At 34.2% G+C, this 25935-nt stretch overlaps 3 protein-coding genes across 5 annotated transcripts; 1 reads left to right on the plus strand and 2 right to left on the minus strand.

Annotated features, from left to right (window-relative positions):
• Positions 1-801: 801 nt before the first annotated feature.
• Positions 802-6808, minus strand: LOC122307357 (serine/threonine protein phosphatase 2A 57 kDa regulatory subunit B' theta isoform-like). 3 transcript variants are annotated; one of them, XM_043120209.1, is made up of 5 exons: positions 6596-6808; positions 6305-6393; positions 4457-5962; positions 1306-1704; positions 802-1202 (listed from the first exon to the last, which is right to left on the minus strand). In XM_043120209.1, the coding sequence occupies exons 3-4, from the start codon at positions 5669-5671 to the stop codon at positions 1345-1347; spliced, it is 1575 nt and encodes a 524-aa protein (XP_042976143.1). In that variant the 5' UTR covers positions 5672-5962; positions 6305-6393; positions 6596-6808; the 3' UTR covers positions 802-1202; positions 1306-1344. The 3 variants fall into 3 exon arrangements, with proteins under 3 accessions (XP_042976143.1, XP_042976141.1, XP_042976142.1); XM_043120207.1 differs by having other exon boundaries at positions 6305-6431; XM_043120208.1 differs by having other exon boundaries at positions 6305-6431; positions 6559-6808.
• Positions 6809-8702: 1894 nt separating this feature from the next.
• Positions 8703-15927, minus strand: LOC122307295 (AUGMIN subunit 6-like). Its single transcript, XM_043120075.1, has 13 exons — positions 15539-15927; positions 15362-15418; positions 15159-15253; positions 14185-14335; positions 13605-13730; positions 13324-13480; positions 12531-12591; positions 12118-12439; positions 11471-11596; positions 10602-10763; positions 10211-10463; positions 9595-10056; positions 8703-9290 (listed from the first exon to the last, which is right to left on the minus strand). The coding sequence occupies exons 1-13, from the start codon at positions 15752-15754 to the stop codon at positions 9250-9252; spliced, it is 2229 nt and encodes a 742-aa protein (XP_042976009.1). The 5' UTR covers positions 15755-15927; the 3' UTR covers positions 8703-9249.
• A 3639-nt stretch (positions 15928-19566) lies between these two features.
• Positions 19567-24390, plus strand: LOC122307296 (plant UBX domain-containing protein 1-like). The gene is made up of 8 exons (XM_043120076.1): positions 19567-19761; positions 22028-22124; positions 22303-22371; positions 22789-22856; positions 23055-23184; positions 23312-23416; positions 23827-24043; positions 24148-24390. Exons 1-7 carry the CDS (start codon positions 19675-19677, stop codon positions 24030-24032), a joined length of 762 nt encoding a protein of 253 aa, XP_042976010.1. The 5' UTR covers positions 19567-19674; the 3' UTR covers positions 24033-24043; positions 24148-24390.
• Positions 24391-25935: the final 1545 nt, after the last annotated feature.

Genomic DNA, 25935 nt, shown 5'->3' on the forward strand with positions numbered 1-25935 from the left:
ATTCTGAATTCTCTGTTGAATAGATGCGTAAGCGCGCCCAACAGATTTTTATGTTACGTTTGGGTGACGTGTCTGCATTGCAACAATGACACTAAACCCATTTCAAAAATTAATTCACATCTTAACTACTAATTTATTATTAAAATGATGACACATCTTATTTTGAAAAATATAAAAATTTATATTTATAAATAAATAAATCTATTTTGAAAGAATGTAAAAATATCACTTTTATTTCTTACTGAATTCCGTTTGAATTGAAAAATAATCTCACATTTCAACTCATTTAATTATTATAATTTTTTTTAAATTTTCGTATACAATATAATGAACAATTCAAACTTTTTCAAATCTTAAAATGATAATAATATTAAAAACTAATATTTTAATAATATTTTATTTAACTTTTATCTCAATTCATCTCAACTTAACTCACTATCAAAACCACACCTAAAGATCCCTCATACTATTAGTTAATATAAAATGACAACATGTTTATTGCAATTTTTTTTAATTGTGTTTAATTAGCCATGAAGTGTATATTAGAGACAACGTCAGTTTTGACCATATTTTGCTAATCTTTATAATGAGGAAATTGAGTTTATTGAATAATGCCAACCATCCGTAGATTTTTCAATAACGTGAGTGGATTGGATCAAAATTGTCAGCGATATAATCTAGAAGTTAATCTGCAGTCTTAGCTATCTCGTCAATAAACGCTGTTGCTACAAGAAGAAAAGTAATGGATTATGCGAAGAGAAGGGAAGGAAAAAGAATGGGGAAAGCATAAAAAGGTTGAAATTTGAGGCAACCGATGGATGCTGTATTCAAACTGGCTACAAAACTCTTCATCTTTAAACAATATTATGTCAAGCAATAGAACACTCATAAAAACACAACAAAGTTGATGATACATATTAATATATCAGAAGATCGAACCTACTTCCATTGAATCAAATTCACAAAAACAAAAATGTAGCTTATACAAGTCAAATTCGAACTAGTCCCCCACCACCCCCCAAAATCCTTATCCTTTCCCACCTATTTTGCAGGCTAAAGCTTCAATGCCAAAGCCATTTGCAGCATCCATTTGCCTTGTCCATCCAATTGAATATATACAATCCAGGCGTGTTAAACCAAAATGCAGCAACTCTGTAACACCCATGCATGCAATGGCATCCTTGACTTTGTGGGTCAATCACCTGATAAATCAAGAATTCAGAATCAGAGCAACCAAGGAACTAGTAACATTTTTTTTCCCATATGACTTAAATCGCAATGTCTGTTCATGGTCAGTCAGCATACCAATTTCAAACCACTATAATCGACTGCAGAAATAACCCACTAGCCAGAAGGTGCACGAGTGACTTTTTTGGAAGAGACGAGCACTGCTTCTTTGATGGAAGCCTTCATTGAAGCCATCTCTTCTAAGCGTTTCCATGTGGCTTCACGTTTCGACTTAACTTCCTTATCTTGTGCCTCATCTTCCTGAAACTTAAGCAAGCACTCCTCAAAAAGCTCAGGGTCAGTATCTGAGAAAATTTTACGAACATTTAGTGTCAAGTTCTGTACGGCCAGGTTCCAGTGGTTTCTTGAATTTTTCTCCAATGCAGGGAAGATAATTGGCAGTATAATACTGCAGTTCTGTCTGATCAGGTTCTCAATGTGATCATTGTTCCATAAGAACAAAGCCCTCTCTGCCACCTGCAAAAAGAGGATCAATTAAATGAGAAAGAGGACAGCACACAAACTTGAATGTGAGTAGATCTAGTTAATCTTTTTCGATTTGGCACTAGGTGCCCAGGAATAGCGTCCCGACTAATCCCAAAGGTGCACAAGCCTTCGACAAGGAGTTTCCCGCAAATGCACCTCAGGTAATTCAAGGGAAAATCCCCTAATCCAACGGCACCTAGAAATTGTTTGCACCCAAGGAGATTTGAACTTTAGACCTAGAGGGAGCATACCCCCAAGCCCAAGTCCTTTTACCACTTGAGCCAACCCCTAGGGGTTTAGATCTAGTTAATAATTCCAATAAACCCAGAACATAAGAATATCTCAACATAGTTGTATGGACCTTATTAAGTTGGTGCAATTGTATATTGGCAGACCACATAATAGTTTGGTAGTGCTACATAAAACTGGTAGTTTCTATACATAGAGCATCTAAATTAAACAGCCAAAATAATTTGTTTTGTTTAAAAACGTCAGGAAATAAAAGGATATGCCAAATTAAAGCCAGCCAAGATACCAGTACCATTGCCGCAATCCAGCTACAGCACCATACCACCAACCAACGCCATACCACCACTAGTTCCTTGTTGCAACTTCAATAATACTAGTATCCCACAGCCCTAAGACTAGCCCCATAATCACAGTCTAGTTTTACCAGGACAATTTCCACCAACCAACATCATCACTGCCATTTGTTGTTAACCACCCCCCGAATCCAGCAATGCCTTAAGACTGGACTAATATGGATTTATACTATGTCCATACATGGACAAACCACTTTTACGGCAATAAAGACATGAAATAATTACTGTGGATATCCACCTTATGCATATTCCTCAATTCAATCACCAAATATCTGTGGTTCATCACCCCGGGTGCACATGCAATGGGGATACTGTAGAAATCCTCCCTCAATGAATATCTATCTAGCAAACCTGAGTCTCAAACCTTAATATTCAGTTACGTGCCACATGTTCAAGAGTCACCACTAAATGTGACCTTTCTAGGAATCCTAAGACTAAAAGGCAACAACGTTGCTCCCAGAAAAATGAATTAACAGATTTTATAATCAGTTTTATGACAGACACTTCATAATATGTACATGCACGACAGCAAAAACATGGAATTCCAAAAATGATCAATAATTTTCAAACTCCTTAAACAATCCTTTTTTTTTCCTTGATCAGTCAAACTCCTTGAACAATAATGAAATTTGAAAGCTAGGCTAAGGGTCCGTTTGGCAACACAACTGTTCTAAAGTATTCTGAGATATTTCCTTCCCAAACATCACTCAAACACAAGAATTTTAATTTCAAATCTTCAAATTTTTCATCAAATCATTACCTAATCATTACAACTTTCTCAAACTCCCAAACAAAACACAAAAAACAATTCTACTTCTTCAAATTTCAAAACAAAAACAATATTCAAACAATTTTTTAATTTTATAATATTTTTATTCAACTTTTTCTCTCTCCTTTCCCAAAATCCAATAAAACATCTTAACTCAAACCATTTCACTACTATTCACATATATACTAAGATATTTAAGCATCCAAGCGGGCCCTAAATCTCCCACAGATTTTATTTTATAGCATTTTAGCCTAGAAGCATCCCACTGCTTTACCACCTCAGCTAAGGCCAGCAAAACCCCAAGAAACTCTCTACACAAACCCCCCAAAAAAAAAAATTCTATCAAGGCAATGAGAGAGAGAGAGAGAGAGAGAGAGAGAGAGAGAGAGAGAGCCAAATAGCACAAGCATTTCCACCTCATCAAACTTCTCCATCAATTTCAAATGTAAATTTTATTTGGCAACTGCCTGGAGCCAACTTAAGCTCGAAGAGGGTATTATTTTTTTGGGGGAAGAAAGAAGAGGGGGGAGAGAGAGAGAGAGAGAGAGAGAGAGAGAGCACCCGAGGAGGAAGGATAATGAAAATATATATTACAACCCATTCTTTTTTTTTTTATAAGTAAAAGATAAATATTATTGATCAGAATATGATAGGCATGGCCCGTGTACACAGAAAATATACATAAGGTACCTAAATACATTCTATGAGTCTTTTTTTTTTTTTTAATTCTTATTAGTCAATTATCAGTCTTAACATTTGTATGACGTTCTATGATTTGCTTAATCTAGTCAATCCCAAGACAAATGATTGTCTACAAATTTCAGATTCGTATAATGACCATTAAATGATTTTATACCAGTTTACCAATGCTATGACTAGAAAAGAGTAGCATATGGAGCAAATCCTAGCACTTAGTGCATGTTTGGGTTTGAGTTTGGAGGCTTAAAAAGTGCTTTTAAAGGCCTAAAAGCACTTTTAAAAGGGTCCAGGGGGAAGGGGGGGAGTATGTTTGGTAAATTTATAAAAAGTACCTTAAGCACCTAAAAAAAAAAAAACTGAAAATCCACTTTTTAAAAAAGCACCATATTGAAGCTTTTGTTGAAAAGCTCCTACTAATGCCACATTTGAAAAAAACCATCACAACTAACTTGAAAAGTGCTTTAGGTGCATGTTTATCAAACAATAAATAACTTTTTAATAGTAGAGCTTTTTAGTAAAGCACTACAATCCCAAACAAGCACTTAAAATGACAGTGCCAGGTTAAAGACTCGTTACATAACGTCCACTATAGAAGCCTGTCGTCCGTTCAGAAATTTAGAAAGGGAAAGAGTTACTAACAAGTAGAAACTGAGGGAACTGGTAAACAACCTACCTGAAAATGTGAACTGCTCAAGCAACGACCAACTTGGCGGAACAAGGGTACCATACAGCGCTGGAACTCAGCAGGCTGAGTTGCTTCTAAAACTTCCTCCAGCTCACCTAAGAACATGACCTCCTTAGAACTATTTGTAATTGGCCAATACTTTAGTAGACCCCGTATAATAGTATCAGCAAGCTTGCAGTCTTTCTCCACAAATTGGGTTATGCAGTAAGATAACTGCTGATGGTACATTGGTATGCATTTTGGTTTATGAAGAGGAATAAGTGCTCGAACAAGAAAGAGCTTGTGCTCTTCTTTCAGTGGCAGAGCAAACCCATTGATTATACTACCCAGAATCTCCAGCAGCTCTGCAATCCCATTATGCTTCTCAGTCTCAAAAATAAAACGAAAGAAGATGTGGTTTATTGATTTCCTGATGAATGGTCGGTGAACCATAAATTTCCCATAAATACGGTGCAGAACTGTTTTCAAGTAATCTCTCTCTCTGGGGTCCTCCGAATCAAAAAGATCTAACAGCCTGAGAACAAATGAGTGATCAATATACCGCTTGGCCAACTTCGCATCCGTCTCAGGTGAAGACACAAACCTCAAAAGGAATTCATAAACACCCTGCAAGTGGGGCCATGCAGGGTCCATTGATGGTTCCTCCTCTTCCAAATCAAATGCTTCCAAGACTTTATTCTCACGGGGTGGAGAAGTGAGAGTTCTAAACAAATTTAGGGATACCATCTTTACCATCTCTTGCATAACTGTTTCAGAGAACTTCCCATTCGCCGAAGCAACATAATCCACAAGTTCAACCAATATCTGTCGCTTGATGTCCTTTTCTTTAAGGTCCTTCGTTGGATCAGAAAAGTCAAACAGAACACAGCATAAGTTGAGCTTTCTAATAAACAAGTTCTGCTTCTCAGTATTCGGAACATCTTTAAAACCAGGCAAAGCCTCGTACGGGGAACCTGCCAAATTCCCGTTCGGCTTTAAATTCACAGCTTGCATAAGCTTACCGCCATGATTTAATCCTATATTTGACGAATCAAATCCTGAGAAAGACGTAATGCTTGGGTTCGCATAAAGATTACTTGCTGAATCACTGTGTCTGGAACTGGTAGAAGCATTTGAAGATGAGGTAGAGATTCCCCCTCCTTCACGATGTTCGGCTGACTTAGAGGACTTGCGTGGAAGCTTATTAAGTAACTGTTTGATCATAACTTATGTTGGAAAATTTAAAAAAACCTCCCTCTTGCAGTTTAAGAACCCAATATGGAAAAATAAAAGCTCCCTTCTGCAGTTGGAGAACCCAATACTTGTCGAAAACTATCCAAAGCAAAACACAGCATCAATTATAGAGAGAACGGACCAATCTCGGTCGAGCAATATATTAAACCAAATTCAAGCCAGAGCTAGCACTCCGCATGTCCATTGAAGAGATAATCACCCTCGTAAGTTTGTCAATCTTTTTCTTGATTTTGAAAATGGTCCAACCGAAACGAGGGAAATCTGGAAGAGAAACATCAAAGCCACTTTACGCGATAAGAAATTAATGCTACAGAGACATCCCAAGCTTAGAATCACACGGCGTACAAAAATTCCCAATTCTAATAAACTAATTACAACAAAAACACTAGCTAGATTTCCTCATTTCAATAAAGTGAAATGGGATATTTCCCTGGTTACACCGAGAGAAATGTGATCTTTGGAATTATAATGAAAAACCCAGATGAAGAAAACCAATTTATACCAAGCAAACAATAAAAATGAACAAGTCATGCGATTAATCCCCAGAAACTTTGACTTCTCTGATCAACCAACTTAAAAGGGAAAGCGATAATGAATATTCACCTCTTTTACTCTCCCTCTCTTTTCTTCAGCTTTCCCAAGATGTGCATGCTATTCAGCTCGATCGATTAGAATTGAGATCTGGGTATGATCTAGAAAACCCAGATAGCATTCTCCATTAAAAAGTAACCTTAAAAAAAGAGAAGACAAATTACGAAAAACATTAAATTCGTAGTTGTAAACGCAAAAATGAGAACTAGAAAAGAGAAAGAAATCGGATCAAAAAAAAGAAAAAGAAAAAAAGTGGGGAAGCAAACCACAATAATCTAAAGAGGATTGTTCCTCCATACTCACAGAGAAAGTACAGCTACTCCTTTCAGAGGTTGAGAGAGAGATAGAATCCAAAAAACAAATAGAAAAAGTGGTCTTAAGGAACAGAAATCTCTGGCTGTTGTTGTTGGTGGCGTTGTATTTTTGTTATAACCAAAATTATTGCTGTTGATATTTCCTTTTTCTATCGTCTTTCTCACTTTTTCCCCTCAACTTTCTGGCAATATCTAACCCATCAAGACCGTCCTTAATCGTGTTCTCTTTTTTAACTTTCTCTAGGATCAGAGACCGTATATGACTAAAATAGCCCCCAATAACTTCCAGCAGGAGCGCCACTGGAAGGGGAAAAAATAAAAGGTTAAAACCGTACTTACGGTTTAACAAACAAAAATAGAAACATCCACGCGCCACTACAGTGGGCGTGGGTTTTGTCAACCCATTGTCACAGGTAGCCTGCTAGGTTCCAGAGTACGAAATTCCCACTTCAAGACTTCAAAGACCTCTCTACCCTACCAGCACGCGCCAAGAGTCTGAAGACTTTAGAAGTAATTACCATAAAATATAAATTTTTCAAATTTGGGGACAAGGGTTGGTTTTGATTTGTAAGTATGATTAGAGCCTTTGAATTCTTAATGATCATTATTCTTCGATTTATATCCTATCTGAATATAAGGAATTAAGATTCTATTTATGATTCAAATATTTTAATAATTTCATTGAAATTTGGGTATTTTTATATTATATTTTACGTACCCATAAAGAGATTTCATAAATATTTTTCATTTAAATTGTCAAAATTCTTATTGGATTGAGATAATTTAATTATAGCGGATACAAATCTATAACAATTAGACTATGTTTAGTCTCATATTTTGTGTTTTTTTTTTATATATGCGTAATATTATATACAGTCATTTTATATATTTTCTGTGTACTCTACTGATATGATTGGTTATATTAATTTTTTTAATACACAATCAATCATATCAATAAAATGTATAAAAAAATATCCGCACATATAATTTTTACTTTTTATAAAGTGGTGCTACTCTCACGTAGGAAGGTTATCAAGAGAGTCACCAAACAAATAAAAAAATAAATTATCTTTTTATTTTTTTATTTTTTTTACCACCTTATGTGAGAGAAGCATTTCCCTTTCTTATATAAATACTAGATATAATTTGATTGACAACTAAGTATATGTTCACGACCCAAATTAAAAGCAACAAACCGCAAATAAAATATTAATTTTCATAATGGTTAAATGCGTCTCATTTTGTACAAGAAATTATTAAAATTAATATATTGCATGTTTTGATAACAAATAATTATTAATTAGGATTATCCATTTAGATTTATGTTCATGATTTTGATATATATGGTCTTAATAATCCGAGAGAAATAAAACACAGCCACTCACTGTAATTACAAAGTATGGAACCGAGAGGACAAGGCAAATTTAGGCAGATGTTTGACATTATTGTCTGAAATCACAGATCAAAATCAAATTTACGAGAATTTGGAGCCATATATATTTCCTGGATATGAGGCAGCCTGCACCTAAGACTCATCGTTCCGACCAAAAATAATAAAAATAATTACCAAGTTGTTGAGAAGACCACATCAGGAGCACATCCAAGACCGTGCCAGCCATAGAGGAAGGAGGTTCAAAGTCAATCCCCAACTCAGAACACTTGATCGAAGAATATGGAAATATACAATTTTCCTTTTTCTTGTATTATATTTGTTGTTTGTCAGAATCTCTATTTTTAAAATTTATCTTTTTAATTTAAATAAATGTTGCTTAGCATAAAAATAAAAAATTAAGAACACCCGTATGCCACGCCAAAGAGTCGGTCAAATGGGGAAAAGTATTTGGCAGGCAGCCTATTTGGACCCAGTTACATACAATTCCTCTCAATTTACACTCGCTAGTAAATGATATTGATTACTGATTATTGTGATGACCACTTTCAGAGCAGGCAGCCTCTCTAGACTCACTCCCATGTGCATGGAGTTTGAACTTTGACCAGCTCCTGTGAACTCGTAAATGCTATGAAATTAGCAGAATAACTAGAATTTGAGGCAGTCAACAGCCCTAAAAAGGTTGGTTGATATATTCATTACAGGGTTAAACTAATCAAAGATTTACTAAAGAATATCAAATAAAATAGATCCAGCAATATTCATGCGCTACACATCTCTCAAACACAACAATCAGTTCATCGAAGATCCATCTCGAATGTCGAAACAAGATGCTATTAGAATGAGTGTTAGGGTTAAAAAAAAAGGCTAAGCTTCACCTTCTACCTCTGGCCATGGGATGCTGCATTTCTCTTATTAAGTAGCATTTACAAACAATACTGCAAGGGATAGTTTCCGGACCGTATGCTTTGGATTTTGCCCTCTGAGAACCAGGTCAGCATCCCAATATGTTAGGACCATCTCACTTCCTACATCTTTCAAGCATGTATAGAAGTGCTGCCATTGGCCTATAGTTTGCTCCCGACAATGGGATAAAGTAATGCAACGAGTAAGTGGGCAGAATTTACAGAATGATAAGGAAGAGAGGCATCCTACAAGCACCGTGTCATACAAAAATAATGAGGAAAGAATATGCCAACACAGCAACTAAATCATCTGGCTGGAACATGTGGAAGGTTGCCCAAACATCTGTTTCAACGCTCCATTAAAGCTGTTTCAGTTTCTGACAGTGGAGCTGTGACACAATGGAACAGACTTTCAGAACAATGAAATCTCTAAATGGGAAATAAATCAGACAAGTTTTCCCCACTAAAGTTAGGCAGAAGTAAAGAATGGGAAAGAACTGTAATGCTAGCTTTGTTCATTTATTTTGTTTTTGTTTTTGAAGGGGCAGTGGTTCTAAGTTCTAACAGGATCACAGTACAATACATGCATCTTTCTTGCTAAAAGTAAAGCATTCAGTATTAGAATGAACTGAACTAGATAAGTCCACACGTAAATGCCTACCACTGGAACAGTTTGTGGCCAAAACAACATACCTAGTAAGTCTTCATAAGAATCTGCTAACAGTGACGTGTCCATTAGCAAAGGAGGCGAGAGCACCTGCTCCTGAGACTCTTCAAAGTCATAAAACGACCTTTGTGCATCAGAAGCTGCACAATTTGAGTCACTAACAGAGAGAAAGCCACTTATGCTGTCGTATTCATTGAGTGAATCCAAATCATTTAACATGTCAGGAAATTCATCATACTTGCTCTTGACACTACCATCAGAAGCTCGATTCTCTGCTTGAGATACAAACAACCTTTTACTCCTAAAAGAAGACACTTTGTTTTCCAGGCCCAGATGAGAAAATCCAGTTGTTGAAAGAGGTACAAAGAAGTGCCCAGAGCTTTCATCAGAATGACTGTCCCGTGACAATTCTGAATTGCATGACTTCATCGATAGAGCAGCTTCTCTTACAGATCTCTTCAAGTTCTGAACATAAGCATTATCACTATCTGCAAAAAATCCATATTTAGAATCAAAACCACAATATGTCTAAAGTTGTTTCCAGACAAAGGTCAGTTTCTAATAGGTAATAGAATGCCTTAAAAGCAAATAAGCTTGTATTTCATAGGGGCATGAATGGAGAATCAGGGCAGATGCAGTAACCTCGAGGTGTATTTTCAATTAGATTCCTTGCAAGAGGCTGGTCAAGAGATTTCCTTTCGGAAAAATTTTCGATTTGGTTTGTCTGATGAACTGAAGTGTTTCTTTTTTGCATATTTCCACCTTTTCCAGAAGAATTTAGCGTCAAGCTAAACAACTGTGGGAGCTTTAAAGCAGGAGGACTGGATGAGACCTTGTCAAGCAGAACGGTAGACATTTTCGTAGTCACCTCAGCAACATCATCAGAACCATTTTCCTGAATATTCCAAAAGATAAAAGAAATTAATATTAGTTATATAGGTAAATTATCGAGGTTGGATAAATTAAAGTAGGTGCAAAGATTTCCACAATATACGTCACTCATTTAAGAATTACCGATGTAAAAAAAAATTACCAATGTCCTTCCACTGCTTTGAGCCTGAATAGGTAAGATTGATTGACCATGATGTCTGGTCATAGGAGGCAAAGTGGAGGATATACTCTGGACTTTCTCTGTACACTCTGATATTGACTGTTGTATAGCTGGAGCTACTTCCTTCAGTTGGTTAATGAGTACCTGCACATGAAGAGTATTTGAACAGAGTCTAAATTGGTAATAAAAAAATCAGGAGAGATGCATATATCCCTCTATCCCACAGTTGTATTTCTTTGATCAATTGTGTACTATTACAGCTCACCATCAAAAAAGAGAAGCATTATAAATATTCACTTTCTTACATTATGCTCTAATCCCAACATTGCTACAAATACATAATAAAACAAAAAAACATAATGAATTGGACATCAATGATAGAATAACGATTCCAAATTATTAAAAACAAAAAGGAAAACGGTGAGGCGTAGAACACAAATTGCTTCTTCCCAAGAAGTGGACTCCTACAAAGAAAGCACTCTTTTAAGGAACAAGCTTCTCTACGTTCATAAACCAAAAGAAAAAAAAGGTCACCAGCCATCCAACGTTCTAAATGTAAATTTCAAAGGACAAAATAACTTGCCAGGTAATATGCATTTCATATCTTCCCCTCAACTAAGAAGTTCCACTAATCAATTATAAATTCAGGCTCAAGGAAGAACTAAGGCATCATGACATCAAATATGCATTGAGAAAGAATAGCATTGAGAGCATATGCATACGTATTACAAGCCATCTTCACCTCAACTAAGAAAAACCTTATAAATCCGGGTCGAAGGAAGAACTAAGGCATCATTACATCAAATACACATCGAGAAAGAATAGCATGGAGAACAGGTGTGCACACATACCTGAAAGCTAGCTAAGTGTTGCTGATGCTCGGAAAGAGTTGCAGCCAATGACTCTGCATGGCCACTTGTACCACCATCTTGTGTGCTTCGTAAGATTTCTGGACCCTCTCCATTATTAGCTTTTGCCTATTGAACAAACATAAAAATGGCAATATTTCAGTTAAAGGCAAATTAACGTCTTATCTCAAAACTAGCAACAGAATATAACCAACTCATTGGGATGGTGTTCTCCAAATTAATCTTTTCTAGAAAATGATTTTTTGGATACCAGAGGCCTATCATATTTACATACCAAACTATTATGTATGGTACATCAAAGAACGGAATCCTCCAAGTTCAGAGAAGAGGCCTTTTTGGTACACTCTGGAAAATACCTCCATCAATAACAAAATCGAGTGAGCCAATCTCATTCACCATTAAATCTCCAAGGGGTGACAAATTCGATGATGCAGTCCAAACATGCAGACTAATACTAAAAAAAAGACTTCTATAAACCGTATTCCTAGAGAGTTTTACATAACATAAATGAGAAAGAGAAAGTGTACAATAGAGGCGGGCTTGAGTGGGTGTCACCATAAAAACAAAGCTAGTGGCTAATAGAGAATTTTCCATTGTGGTAAACTACTTGAATAAAGAAAACAGCATACCAGATGAAGTGACTGCTTATGAATACGCTGTAAGGCATGTGTCCACCGCCTGATGATTTCAGCCACATCAACGGTGGGCTGGGCTCTTCCACTTCTATCATCTACTCGAGAAAGCATTTCATCATTTACTTGTGAATGGGATGAATCTACATTCTTCTTCAGCCTTCCCCTATTTACGTTGACATATGATCCATCACTCTGCTCTTTGTCATCCATCCATGTTGAAGGTAGGTCACCAGGTTCAACAGATAAGGCATCTGAATAAGGAACTTGAGAACTCTGATCCATAGCTGCAAGCAAAGATGATCCTGAGATGCGGTACCTGAAAAGGGAAACTTTATGGATGAGTAGGTAAGTTGGAGAAAAGGGGAATCTATGAGACAGACTCATAATGATGTGGGATGCTTAATTACCTATGCTCACGGTGAGCTATCAAGTCCTCAATAGGGCCCGATGCAAGAACTTCATGTTGACCTGTACATGAATGTGATGAGCTTTAAGGTGATCAGAGAATAATTCTGAGAAAGAAGGATGGTAGAGTAAGAGCCAAAACGAAAAACAGAAAATTCTGAATTTTTCTTGTTCATTCAGAAGCCAAGAAAAAGAAAGATCGTTTCCCAACACAAATGTCAGCCTACATGGAAAGATAGTTCACCCCATCTTCCAGTTATTCCCATGTCCTTACAGCCAAAACATTGATGATGAAACCAACCTCAGAAAGCCTCCAGATAAATATGATAATGAACAATAATAACCTCATACCGAGACTACAAATAAAATAATTACGAGAAGAGATTGAAACATTATGACCAAGACCACCTTCTTAAACTAGGATCTCCAGCTCAACTCACACGTCAACAGGCACAAAATGCTTACGAATGTATCATTGTAGTTTGCACTAAGTGTTCGAAGAAGCTGATATGAAACAAGAACTTACAAAAAAAAGGGACAAAAACCAAATTTGCATTAGCAATAAACTCTCCCCAGCAGCATATAACTCTGACTGCTATTCTAGATCTAGATCTAGAAAGAAGGAAATGCAATTAACGGAAGGAATACAATTTTGAAGATGTAAGGACTCATCCTTCCATACATGGTATAAATTGCTAAATGATATGGATAAACTTCTTCAAGAAATAAAGGACCCAATGATATAATTCGAATTTTCTTAGTAAAATCAGCGAGCTACAGTCCTACAATACTTACTTTTTCGAGCTAAAATAGAATCCCACAAGCGAGTAGCCTTTGAAACTAAATGGGAATTCTGGCTAGAACTAGATACAAGGTCATCCCAGAGTTCCCCTTCCAACTTCACTTTATTCCTCAAGTCATGCAGTTTTTCCAGCTCTTGCTGTAAATAAGCCTAAGTCCAAGTTTTCCACGAAAAAATGTTAAGGAAAAAATCTAAAGCGGCATGCAAAAAGAAGATATATTTACAGTTATTAAACAAAAGCCGGCTCCAAGAATGTGAATGAGTTTCGATATACCTCTTCAGCACAAAGACCACGAAACTCTGCAGTCATTTCATGAGCTAAATTGGACCACATGGCCTGTCGTTGTACTGCAGTTTCTGCATTCTTAAGAAACCTCCTCCGTTCAAGTGCTATTCTTGCCTGTTGAAGCCATGAGACTCAGATTACTGCTATTGAATGTTGAGTGGAAGCTAACAAGAGAATAAAGTAAAAATATTTTCTTTTCTTTTTCTTTTTTTCTTTTTTTAAAAGAGAGATCCAACGCCTACAGTACAATGCATATCTTGAGCACACATGCAACTACATTATTCGTTATCTGCCCTTTTATATCAATAGAAAATAATTCAACAAAGGGCTATAATGTTAGAACAGAGAAAATAAGATCTCCAAAAGAAAAATGAGGCGAAACCAGAGGTCTGAATGTAATTTCTTTTTTAACCATGTCAAATAACTCATTATGACACAAACCCCACACGAATATAGCCATACTTATGAATTTCATCAATTCAGAGACTACCACTCTGGATACCCGCTATCACTGCCTTCAAGTAGTTCATGTTGTGATGAAAAACAAAAAAATAAAAAACAGGAGTACCTTTGTCACAGGAAGTAGTGTGGCTGCATGTGAAAAGGCTACATCTGTCAATGATGCAGGCAGTGGATTAGACGCTAAATCGGCTGCAAAAGTCCGCCTATGAACTTCTCGCAGGGCATGCAAAGAAAGCTGCCACAAGAGCTCAACAAACCTGCAATTAACGTGTGAGGCTTATGATCTATTTCACTTGTATCCAAAGCTACCATCATAGAAATGCAAATTTAAGCACTTTAAAGTTCTCAAAGTTTTCTTTTTTTTTTTTTTTTTTCTTTCTTTTCTTTTTTTTTTTTTATGTCAGGAAACCTCTCCAAGGTAGAGCCCTTTGGACCCACCCCTGCAAAGTAAACCCTGGTCCCGTGCACTACACCCTCGGAAGTTTTCCTACACGGAACTAGTTAACTCGCTGGCTTTAAAGTTCTCAAAGTATATTATATAAAAACAGAGGCATGAGGATCTATGTGTTTGTTCACAAGCATCATGAATAATGAGATTGGGGGGCTTTCTAGCAAAAAGTTACTAAACAATTTAGTACAAACTAAAAAGTGATTATCCAACCTCATCCATTGGGTTATTCAAATTTCAGGGGACCAGAGAAACTCTTAGCGACTGCTTCAAATCATAAATGAGTATCTGACATAATTCCCATACGTGGGCTCGGCTGTTATTTCTCACTTCAATGCCAAAACAGCAGCCTATTCTTAATTAAGAAGGTGATCTAGTTAAGTTAGAGAAACTTTTATTTTTACTTATCAAAAACAAAAAGTTAGAGAAATTTGCAAATCATAAAATTTTATCTTGCTAAGCCGCGATCGGTAAAACAGCGTAAAGAATTTAAACCTTCGACTTTTACTTCCATATGCTTTTACTTTCCTCAGTTTTCTAACCAGCCAACAGCAATTCTACTAAATCCGAACATAACTTCAAAGCAGAATGCGCACAAAAGCCATAAAAAATAAAAAGCATCACCAACTAACCTCGGTCCGCAACACGTGGCGAGCGAGGAAACCCTCGAATTGCTCCTCGGAAGCGCACCTTGAGATTCGAGTTCGCTAATTATCCCTTGCACAACCTAAGGCAACCAATATCCGACAAATATGTCAGATTCCAAACAAAATAATGCAAAAAAAAAAAAAAAAAAAATTCCAGTAAAAGAATAACAGCATCCAGCTTCCGTTACCTTTCGGAAGTCCCTCGATTGCGCGGAGTCGAAGATTGGCCATACCTTATCGAAATCCTGGAAAGATCCCCGAAAAAATTAGAGAAGCAGAGAGAAGAAAAAAGCAGATCGAAGTAGCCAATAAATACATATATGAGAATAGCAGATGTAGGTAGCAGTGTGAGAGGCAGATGGTACTTTGGCGGATTGAATTGGGCCACGGAGGGAGGAGAGGATGAAGTAGAGGAGCTGCTCGCCCAGTTTGGGGTTGGAGTGGCGGAAGAGTCCGACGCGAGGAGTACCGTTGGAGCCTCCGACTCCGATAACGGCCGGATCCAGCCCTAACAGCAAGCAGTTAGTGTACATTGCACTCTCTAACTCTATCTCTCTCTCTTTTTCTCTGTCCATCGTCATCACCTTCACCTTCACCACCAACCTCACTCTCTCTCTCTCTCTCGCTCTCTATCTCGGTGTCATCTCTGCGTTCTGGTTGGGTTTTGATTGGAGCTTTTGTGAAACGAAGGTCCTTGGGAAAGTGGGTAATTTCAAAAGTCGAACCACCATTTGAACAGATAGGGGCAACTTTTTAAATGTTGGGAAAATTATAGGGACGATCTATGAATTCCTTGTTTTGCTTGCTTACCTTGTTGCATGTAAAGATTCTAGAAAAAAAATCTATCTACAATCACACTTATGCATTAATATATATATATTAATTTATTATAATTAATTAAAAGATAAATTTTATTAAAAATAATATTAATTTAATTTTAAAGTATGAAAGAATCAGCACTAATACACAAATTAGTATACAACTTTATTTATATATAACAAAATTCAAAATTCTAAACGATGAAAAATTAGACATATTTTAAATAATTATCGTTTAAATATGTGTCACGTTAATATATGTAATTTAAAATAATAAAATTTAAGATAAAAGTTATCATATTTTTTAAAATATGTCACATCATTACGAATTATTAATAATATTATTATTTCTTTAAAATATAATAATATAATTAAATTGAATGATATTTAAAAAAAAAATTATATATAGTTATTTTTGTATATTATTTACACACTTTATTAATGTAATTAATTGTCATTTTTTTAATATAAAATAAATTTTACGTTCCACCATATCAATAAAATACGCAAAAAATATACAAAAGTGACTATATGTAACAAAATTATTATTTTTACATAGATAATATTATTTACATTTTCAAAGTGTGCAATTTTCACGTACTCTATTTAAAAATTAATTTCTTATATGGATCTAAATTTTCTATTTATTTTTTAAAAAAATACACGTAACTATACATATCATTTCTCTTTTAATAGATTATCTCATTTCTCTTTTAATAGATTATCTCATAAGCAGTTAGAGAGTTTGACTTACATCTTATTAAAATTTCACTAGGCACGTCATGTTGAACAATGTGGATGAACAAGGTTGTTTCGAGTGAAAAGCTAGGACCTCATTTGGATATGTAGTTGGTTTCATCATATTTCATTTTAACATCTAAATATTATTCAAACACAAATATTTTTTCAGAAAATTTTATATGCAGTCATTTTTGCGGACTCCTTTGTGCACTCCAGTGATATGATTGGTTGTGTATTAAAAAAAAAAATCCAGCCAATCATATCAGTGAAGTGTGTAGGGAGTGCGTAAAAATGACTGTATGTAGCATTACTCTATAATATTTTTATTTAATTTTTTTCTCATTTTCCAAAACTCAATAAAAATCTTTAACTCAAATTATTTTATTATTATTTACAAACCATCTCACTATTATTCATATATTTCTCATGTCATCTAATTATCCAAACGAGATTTAAGTAATCTTTTAATTTTGTTGATTCATTCTTCATTAGGGGATATATCCGTTGAAATTTTAAAAGCAAGTTAAAAAATAAGATGACTATTTGCTGGAAAATAAGTATATAATATACGTAGACCATATAGATCTATAATCATACAAATATTTAATTTCAAAATAAATAAAATAAAAGGAAAGTAGCCAATGGTGGTAAGAGGGGACCCCTGGCGGAAGGAATTGTTGCCGGCCAACTTTGATTAAGCAGTTTATAAAAAAGTAAAGTCCACTGGTAGTTTTTACGGTTAATGGGGGAGTTGATATCGATTGGAATCACAACTCCAAAGATTTCCGAGGCTGGAATCGAATCGAATCACTTGAAGATCGTATAGACAAAGTTACATAAAAGGAATTGTAATTATTAATTTTTTTTTTTAAAGTGAAACATTATTCTATTTATTTATTAAAGTAGATAATTATAATTTTTAACCTATAAAATATAAATCAAAATATAATATTTTCTCGCTTTTCAATTCATAAATTTCTTTGCGGCTGATAGGGTTTTATCCAATATCTCCAAATTAACTGTCTGAGAGACTTAATTCTATTATTTTAGACCACTATCTAAGAGACTTAATTATGTCTTAGACCAAGATAATCTACACAACTTTTTCTCCCAATGAATGAAATACAAATTCTATAGATCCTCGACCTTAGAGATAATGTTTTATATTATTATTTAAAACAAATTAGATGAATAAAAAAAAAAAAAAAACCATTTAAAAAACACCTTGGGCCCAGCCCAAAAAAAAAAAAAAGGAACTGTAATTGTTGCTTGGCGTGGATGCCAGTTATCTTTATTAAAGCTAGTTAGCTTCTAAGCTCAGATGGATGATTAAACTCAACTACTATGTGACTGTGATTTGAGAATTATTGGTGACTCATTCTATTATATATGTACTTTATAAATAATAATAATAATAATAATGAAATATTATAAAACTTGTTTTGCATGTCTTTATAGATTTTATATATATATAAATTTAGAATGTGTAAATTATTCTCACTCATTTTAAAAAAATATAATAAATATTAAATTCACATTAAAAATATTTTTTTAATATTATATTCTATTTTTTTTAAATGTACGAGACTTACATACTTTAAAATTATATTTAGTATTATTCTTCTTAATATTTACACAAAAACAATAATGAACACTATATGACTCACCTCATATTTTTATCTCTTGCACTCTTAAGGATATGTTTGGGAACTAAATTGATATTTACAAACAGTTTATTATTATTTACAAACTATTCATAGATAATCTGATATAATATTAGCTTCCAAATGGAGCCTAAATTATTAAAATTATATAACAGTTTTAAGAGATGTTAATCATTTTCCATTCTCATAGATAAAAACTTGTTAAAAAGTTATAAACTGATTTAACTAATGCCTTGTTCAGTTACACAGTTTACATAAGATAAGATAAGATGTTTTATTGAAAGTCGAATAGAATATTATTATAATATAATTTTTTAATATTAATTTTATTTTAAGATTTAAAAAAGTTGAATTATTTATTATATTTTATGTATGAATTTGTAAAAATTATAATGATTATATGAAATGAGATGAAATGAAATAGTTTAGTTTCATGTAAACCAAACCGCCCTAAGTCATTATTCCTCATTTGATCTGTTAAAACTAGTAATATTTAATCATGATATCGTGACATATAATATTGAGTCTAAATATTATATTCTCTTTCACGCGAAGGCAATGATGAGCTTAAGATTATTATTTATAATATATGAATAAGATAGATATAAACTCACCATGAATGGTGTTAATTATCCCTTACAACTACTATTATTAATGATTAATGTTACATATAAAATAAATTATATAAAGTAAATCTATAAATTGATTTGATTTTATAAGATCTGTTAAATTTACTTTATAATAAAAATAAGTTTACAATTTAATATACTACATCAAGTTAAATAAATTTATAGATTTATTTTTATATAATCTGTTTATTTATAAAGTATTTCCCATTATTAATTTATCATTGTTGGTTAAAAAAATACATATATCTTTGTTATTAATTATTAAGTGCTATGTTGTTGTCGTCCAGTGCGTAGAAATAGAGCGAGGCTTTGTCTGTTGGGCTACTTTTAGATGAGTGGGGAACCCGACCTTAGACGGAGCTTCGTAAGAAGAGCCCAAACTTTAATAGGGAGCGAGGCTCAAATTGTCGAAGCAACATTATCCTGGGCGGCCCGTAATTCGCATGATGCTGGACACAGGACAGCAAAGTCCGGTCCATTGTTGGGGAATCTGTACACGCGCGGTTACCACGTGCAATGTAGAGACTAGGAAGAAGCGGAAGGGAATCCCCCCATTCGGAAAGAGTGGGAAACAAAAGGCCTGGAGGGTAAAATCCTTAATCCAGGAAAGAGATATACAAAAAAGAGTTATTGCAGTTGTTATTCTCTAATGGTTGCTGATGCTCCTGCTCCACTACCTTTAAAGAGAAGAAGAAGGCTCACGAACATTGATCCCATGGAGTTTGAAGCGGCTAAGGTCTTTTTCTTTCAAAACTGTTCCTTCCTGTCAGATTTGTATTTGTAATATGCAATGTTTTCTTTTTGTAATTTGTACCTACATACTGGCTCAAGTATTTGTTTTTGATAGAGCTCTATCTGGGTAGACTAAAGACACTCTCTTTGTGCTTTAATGGTTGAATTTTGAAAGGTCATAGCTCGGGGTTTGTTGCTATTATTACTGCTCTTTCAATTTGATGTGGTTTCGTTTCTATTCTTTTGATTTGGGGGAAGTTTGAAACGATAAAGAAATATTACCTCATGCCCGGGTTTTTACAATTAATACTAAACTTGATTTGGCAAACTGAATTGAGTGGCAGAATATAGGAATTTAGTTTGGAAATCATTGAAATAGAGAATAAGGGGTAACATGGGCTGAAGATATTGTGAATACAAGAGCAGCCTCATCCACTTCCCTAGCTGCTTATGAGATAATCTATCAAAAGAGAAAACATCCAGATCCCTAAATGAGGGATCCCATTTAGGATTTGTCCAGGGTTCCCCAAATAGAGCCACTGAACATCCCCATCTTGTGTTTTCTCTGTTTGGTTCTTGTTGGTCCCGCATGAAACTCCCTCTCGACTTTCCATCATTCGTTTGGCCCTCTCCCACACCGTTTGCCACCATCAACAGCAGCCCCTCCGATCGGCACCTTTGGCAAGTCTCCGCCCTTCTCTCTCGCACAATACCCTGACACACTCGAAATCTCTCTCACTTTCTGCCATGGCTTTCCTCTGAAATCAATATTCGGCTCTGAGCTTGGGGCTTCTTTGCGATATGTATTGATTTGATCTTTGTGAGATGCAAATCGAAAACCCTAGCCAATGTTGTGCTGTTGGATTTCTTATTTTTCATCTCTCTATCTGTGAGCTTCTCTAGGGTTTGACAAATATGAGATTTTCCTACAAATTTTGAAATCACATGCATTCGATGAGCAACTGGATAATTTTTGCCACTCTGTATTTTCTGTGATGCTTGATTTTTTATTCTTGTTGTGGCTCTGAGATTTTGTGGTTCTGTTGTTTATGTTTTAGCCTCTATGTTGTGATGTTGTGATGCTTTCATGCTGTAAATATGAGAGATTTTGTGTATTTTCTGTTTCCTGAGATGTGGCTCTCATTGTTTCTATGCCTACTACTGTAATTTTGGTGTTTCTGTTTTAGCCTCTATGTTTTGATGCTGTGATGCTTTGATGTTAAGGCACTGTGAATTTTTGTAATGCTGTAAATCTGTGAGATTGTGTGTATTTTCTGTTTCCTGAGATGTGGCTCTTGTTGGTTCTGTGCCTTGATTGCTACTGTAATTCTGGTGTTTCTGTTTTAGCCTCTATGTTGTGATGCTTGAATGTTAAGGCACTGTCGTTCTATGTTGGTTGGATTGGATTCAAACCTATGTAAAAACGATAATCTTGATTTTTATTTATCCATTACAAATACCATAGCATTGGAAAATGCACATTTTTATAAATAATTTTATTATTTTTAATACTGTAATAATTTCAAAACTACTATCGTATCCAGGAAAAAAAATTGGATTTGTGTTTACAAAATTAAGTAGAAGGTGATAGTTGAAAACATAAGGGAAAAGACCAAAAAGTGAGTAGTTAAGTTTGTAAATGGAAGTGGGAGAAAAAAGTAATAAAGAAATATTATTTTAATAGAATAGAGAAATTATAGGGAATGAGATGTAGGAGGCTTTTGAAATATGAGTAAAATTTAGGAGAAAATTTTAGGAATGGTGTTTTTTAGCCAAATTTTAGGGAAATTTTTAGGGAAGCTAATGTGAGTGCTCTAATGTATGAACAATAAGCATTGTAAAGTATATGCATGGAAAGACGGTACCTTTTTAGCATAACAAGTTTAGACTCGTCGATCTTGGTACCATTGTGAACTTGGAATCAATAAATGGTTTCTTCAGTGTCTTGTTAAGCGTTTGATCAAGCTTCATAATGTTGCATCAATGTTTTTCGTTTAATCTCTGTAATCTTATGCATTTAATGGACAATGAATAAACTTGATTTAGCCAGCATCTCAGGTCTTGTGCCACCAATGCTCTTCTATCTTCCTAATAGTTTAAATGGCCAGTAGAACTAAACTTTGGAAAGTTTGATTTGTCTCCATTTTACATCCTCGGTGAAATTTTCAATTACCACTCTCAGACCAAGCTGTATCGTTTCAATCTCACATGGTTTCTGGCATAGTCTTTTGGTGTCATTATGCTGATGACATATTTTTCAATGATGTCAGGCCAAGTTTGCAGCTATGAAAGAAAAAGTTGGACGAGAAATCCGTGTATTTCAAACATCAGCACTTTCTCCATCCTCAAATGAAATGTCCAACAGTGGTATGTGGCATTTCAACTTTGATGTCTTTTACTTTATGCCAAAATATGTATAATGTTCTTCTCGTCAAAAGTTACCTACCTGTCTGTCCTGTTAGGCTTTATAACACTTTCAAACAACTTTTTTTGCATACCCTTATAATCATATCTTTATTTATTTATTTTGGATGTTTTACGGCAGAGGAGACAGATGACTTCTATGAGTTTACTGCTGAGGATTATTATCGCATTTTAGCAACCAAAAAGGAAGGTACTATTGATGATGACTCAGTATTACGAGTTAATGGAAAGATGAGGCGATTCATTTAAACGCCTGCTTAAGTATTGGAAAGTCTAAATGTGATTGCAAATCATAAATGGTTCGATTGATATTTGACTTGAAGTTATAAATTTTGTTACCGTAAATTAGAACATGTATACCATGGCATGCTATGAATTTTAGCAAGGAATGGAGAATCTCCCTGCTCTCTTATTTCGTCAGCATTTTGTCCACATACAGATTGTCATGTAATTTATGTTTCCTGAGAATGGATACAAAAGTAGAAGAATAGGAGAAGTTCAGTAGAACCTCTAGGGGCCTTTGACACATACATAAACACAAATATGTGAGTGTGTGTATGCGATATGTTGGATACTTTTTCTAAGGCTTCAATGGAATAATGAGCAGATAAATCCTTGAAGACACGAAAAATCCGAGACTCAGAAGCGGCAGCTCGCAGGTCAAAAATAACAAAGGTTCTCAATGGACCCTTTCTTCCCTTTCTTTTTAAGACTTTTCATTTTTTTTATATCATCAGCCTCACCTAAAAAAGTTCTAAACAGATCCTTTCCTTTTAAAATTTTCGTTTTTCCATCTTTTCATCCATTATTAGGTATCATACAGGGTAGTTTAAATATAAACTTATCAATGAATTTGTCTGCTCTTGTATGCAGGCTATCATTAGGGTTCGCTTTCCTGATCTTCACACATTAGAGGTCACATTTCATCCATCAGAAACAATTCAGAGCTTGATTGATCTTATCACGAAAGTGATTGCTCGACCAGAATTACCATTCTTCTTATGTATGCCTATTTGAAATTAAAACCTATCTAAGATTGGATTTCTTTTCTTGGAATAATTATCTGAAAGGCAGATTTCAACAAGGATTCTGAGGTAAAGTAGCAAAGAGTAAATTTTGTCATGTTGCAGATACTACTCCTCCTAAGAATCAGATAAAAGACATGGCACAAGATTTTTATAGTGCTGGCTTTGTTCCTGGAGCTATTGTGTATTTTTCATATGATCCACCGGCAGGTTGGTAATGATTTTGAGTGCCTTAATTCAATTGAAATAATATTCTGGTTTAGTATTCGTGACTAGCTGTAACTCATGCACTTGACCATGTAATATGATTTTACAACATTTTCATAGCTCATAAAAAAATTAATACATAAATAAAAACTTTTCTTGGTTTTTCTTAATGCCTTCACGGGAATTTCTGCAACCTGGATGCTTTGAGACCAAGACCTTCTCAAAAGAAAGTGAAGAAGTACTTTTGAGTTGAAATCGACTTGGCCAGATTTTAGAACTTAAATTTGTATCATTGACAGAGAGTGTCACCCTCCCCCTTCCCCTTTTCTTCAGATGTTTTCGACTTTTCTCTATGTAATAATGATGTGGCACTGACTAATGCTATGTAATTGTCTCTCTTGTATCATCATCAGGTGTTGATTCTACAGTTTCCTATTTAGGTCCCTTCCTTCAGGAAGAAATAATGTCTTTGAAAGATTTGGAATTCAATACTGAGCAGAGGCAACAGGCAGAAGCTGCCCAGTCTTCACCAGAATCCAAACCAGCTGCCGCCCCTGTCGTCCAAGACCACAAACCTTCTCAGAAAAAACCTGTTAAGCCCAAATGGCTAAAAATGTGATATCGCCAAAGGTCGGGTCCTTGTTCCTTATGGTACCTTTTCTTCCATTTTCCAACCTGAGTCAATTTCCTTTCATCCGATTATGCTGAATCTGGGTTTTGGTTTGTTGCTGCAGGCAAGCGTTAAACGAGTAAACTCAGTATTCATGACATGTATATCGCAGTCGCTCCCTTATATTTTTTCTAAGGTTGTTCATACTCTACAATGTTGTGCTGAGTGTTGATAACTATATACAATATCTGAGTCCATCAGAAGGTAGCAACTCTGGCTCTTATCATCTCTGTCTCATCTTTGAAATGGCTTTACATATTGTTTGGAAATTTATTATCAACTAATGGAGGCAGAATAGTTGTGTAAATATCATTGTTCTTTTGAATATATGCGAGGAATTGTATAAAATATGACCATGTAGAAAGGGCTCGAACTGTTGTATTCATTCTCCTCTAGAGTGTACCGGAGTAGCTGCAAGGGGAGTTACGGAGGTCTCTTGAAAGAAAACGAAGAAGAAAGATTCCAAAATAAATTAAGTTCCCGTTTGGAATTTAGACAGAAATGAGTCTAATTTTAAGTTAAGTCTAATATTTAAATACTAGATTTTCAAATTACTAAATTTATCTTAATTAAAAATCGTGGAATTTACAACTTTTTTGAACTTAATGCCTCTTTATACGCATGATTTATAATATTTTTTAACTTTTTATAAATACGTCTAAATTCATTTTATAAAAGATTTACAAAACTTATTGTATTATTTCAATTCATTATTATTGCACTCTTACTGGATTATCTATATCCAAAATAAATTGTACTTTATAACTATTAGCCAATAGCAAATTTTATAACTTTTAGCTCCAGTAATTGTAAAGAAAATACCAAATTTGATATCTAATGTTTGCAGATCAAATGCTTATTTTTTTATAATGCCCTTTCTTTTCTCCATTTACATCCACAAATTTTCATCAGTTTCTTTAAATTAAATAATAAAATATGATAAAATAAAATAAATTAATAATTAAAAAATTAAATATTTTTTAAATTATTAATTACTCGTTACTATATAATAAATAAATAGATAATCTAATGTGAATATTTGATTTGAATGATTAAAATTAAATTTATTTTATATTATTTTATTATTATATAATAAAAAAATAGCTATTCCAATGTAGAGATTTATGTAAATAAAATAGTTAAAATTTAAATTTATCTTACACTTATTAAAATTGTTATTTATATATATAATTTATTAACAATACTTTAAATAATTTAACTTAGCTTAATATTCAAACGAGGTCAAATTGAACATGTAAACTTAGGAGGGAGAATCAAAAGAGAATAATATACAAACTTTCTCAAAGCACTGTCTAATTTGTAGGCACCGCAAATTGAAATAACAAAAAAATATGAAAAATAATAAATTAAATAAAATATATGAAAAAATTTTGAATAAAAATTCAATATTTTTTAATTTAATGTAGAATCCAATGTTTTTTTTATACCTTCTAGGAATAATTTTATCTGTTTAGATGAAAATATGTCATAGCCTTTTGATAGTTTAAAATAATGGTCAAAATTGATGTTTTTGAACATTGGAATAAAGTTGCCAGCTCATAATCATTTTTTAATATTTTTAAAAAATATCAAAAATTTATAATAATATTAAATAATTTTTTTAATCATTTAAAAAAAAAAAAAACCAACGGTGGCCAAAGCATTATCCGTTGATATATCCCGCCCATTGTAAACACCCACTGTCACATCGATGTACTTTCAACCACATCTACCCATGTTTAAAAACAAAACAAACACCCTTACCTACCCTTATGTTTAAAAATAAAAAATAAAAATCCTTACCTACCTATAATTGTAGCTGAAACACGTGTTAACAGAATCATTTTCCTTA

The sequence above is a fragment of the Carya illinoinensis genome, chromosome 4, assembly GCF_018687715.1.
Source record: "Carya illinoinensis cultivar Pawnee chromosome 4, C.illinoinensisPawnee_v1, whole genome shotgun sequence".
Taxonomy (NCBI): Eukaryota; Viridiplantae; Streptophyta; class Magnoliopsida; order Fagales; family Juglandaceae; genus Carya; species Carya illinoinensis.

Excerpts from the sequence above, each read along its gene's own strand:
- LOC122307357 (XM_043120209.1), bottom strand. The coding sequence starts at position 5,671 with ATGATCAAACAGTTACTTAATAAGCTTCCACGCAAGTCCTCTAAGTCA. Across the intron at positions 1,705-4,456 it reads TGAGCAGTTCACATTTTCAG|GTGGCAGAGAGGGCTTTGTT; the intron begins GTAGGTTGTTTA and ends CTCTTTTTGCAG.
- LOC122307295 (XM_043120075.1), bottom strand. The coding sequence starts at position 15,754 with ATGACGATGGACAGAGAAAAAGAGAGAGAGATAGAGTTAGAGAGTGCA. Across the intron at positions 10,764-11,470 it reads AACACTTAGCTAGCTTTCAG|GTACTCATTAACCAACTGAA; the intron begins GTATGTGTGCAC and ends CTTCATGTGCAG. Across the intron at positions 10,464-10,601 it reads AAAGCAGTGGAAGGACATTG|GAAAATGGTTCTGATGATGT; the intron begins GTAATTTTTTTT and ends TGGAATATTCAG.
- LOC122307296 (XM_043120076.1), top strand. The coding sequence starts at position 19,675 with ATGGTTGCTGATGCTCCTGCTCCACTACCTTTAAAGAGAAGAAGAAGG. Across the intron at positions 22,125-22,302 it reads AAATGAAATGTCCAACAGTG|AGGAGACAGATGACTTCTAT; the intron begins GTATGTGGCATT and ends GTTTTACGGCAG. Across the intron at positions 22,372-22,788 it reads TTTAGCAACCAAAAAGGAAG|ATAAATCCTTGAAGACACGA; the intron begins GTACTATTGATG and ends AATAATGAGCAG.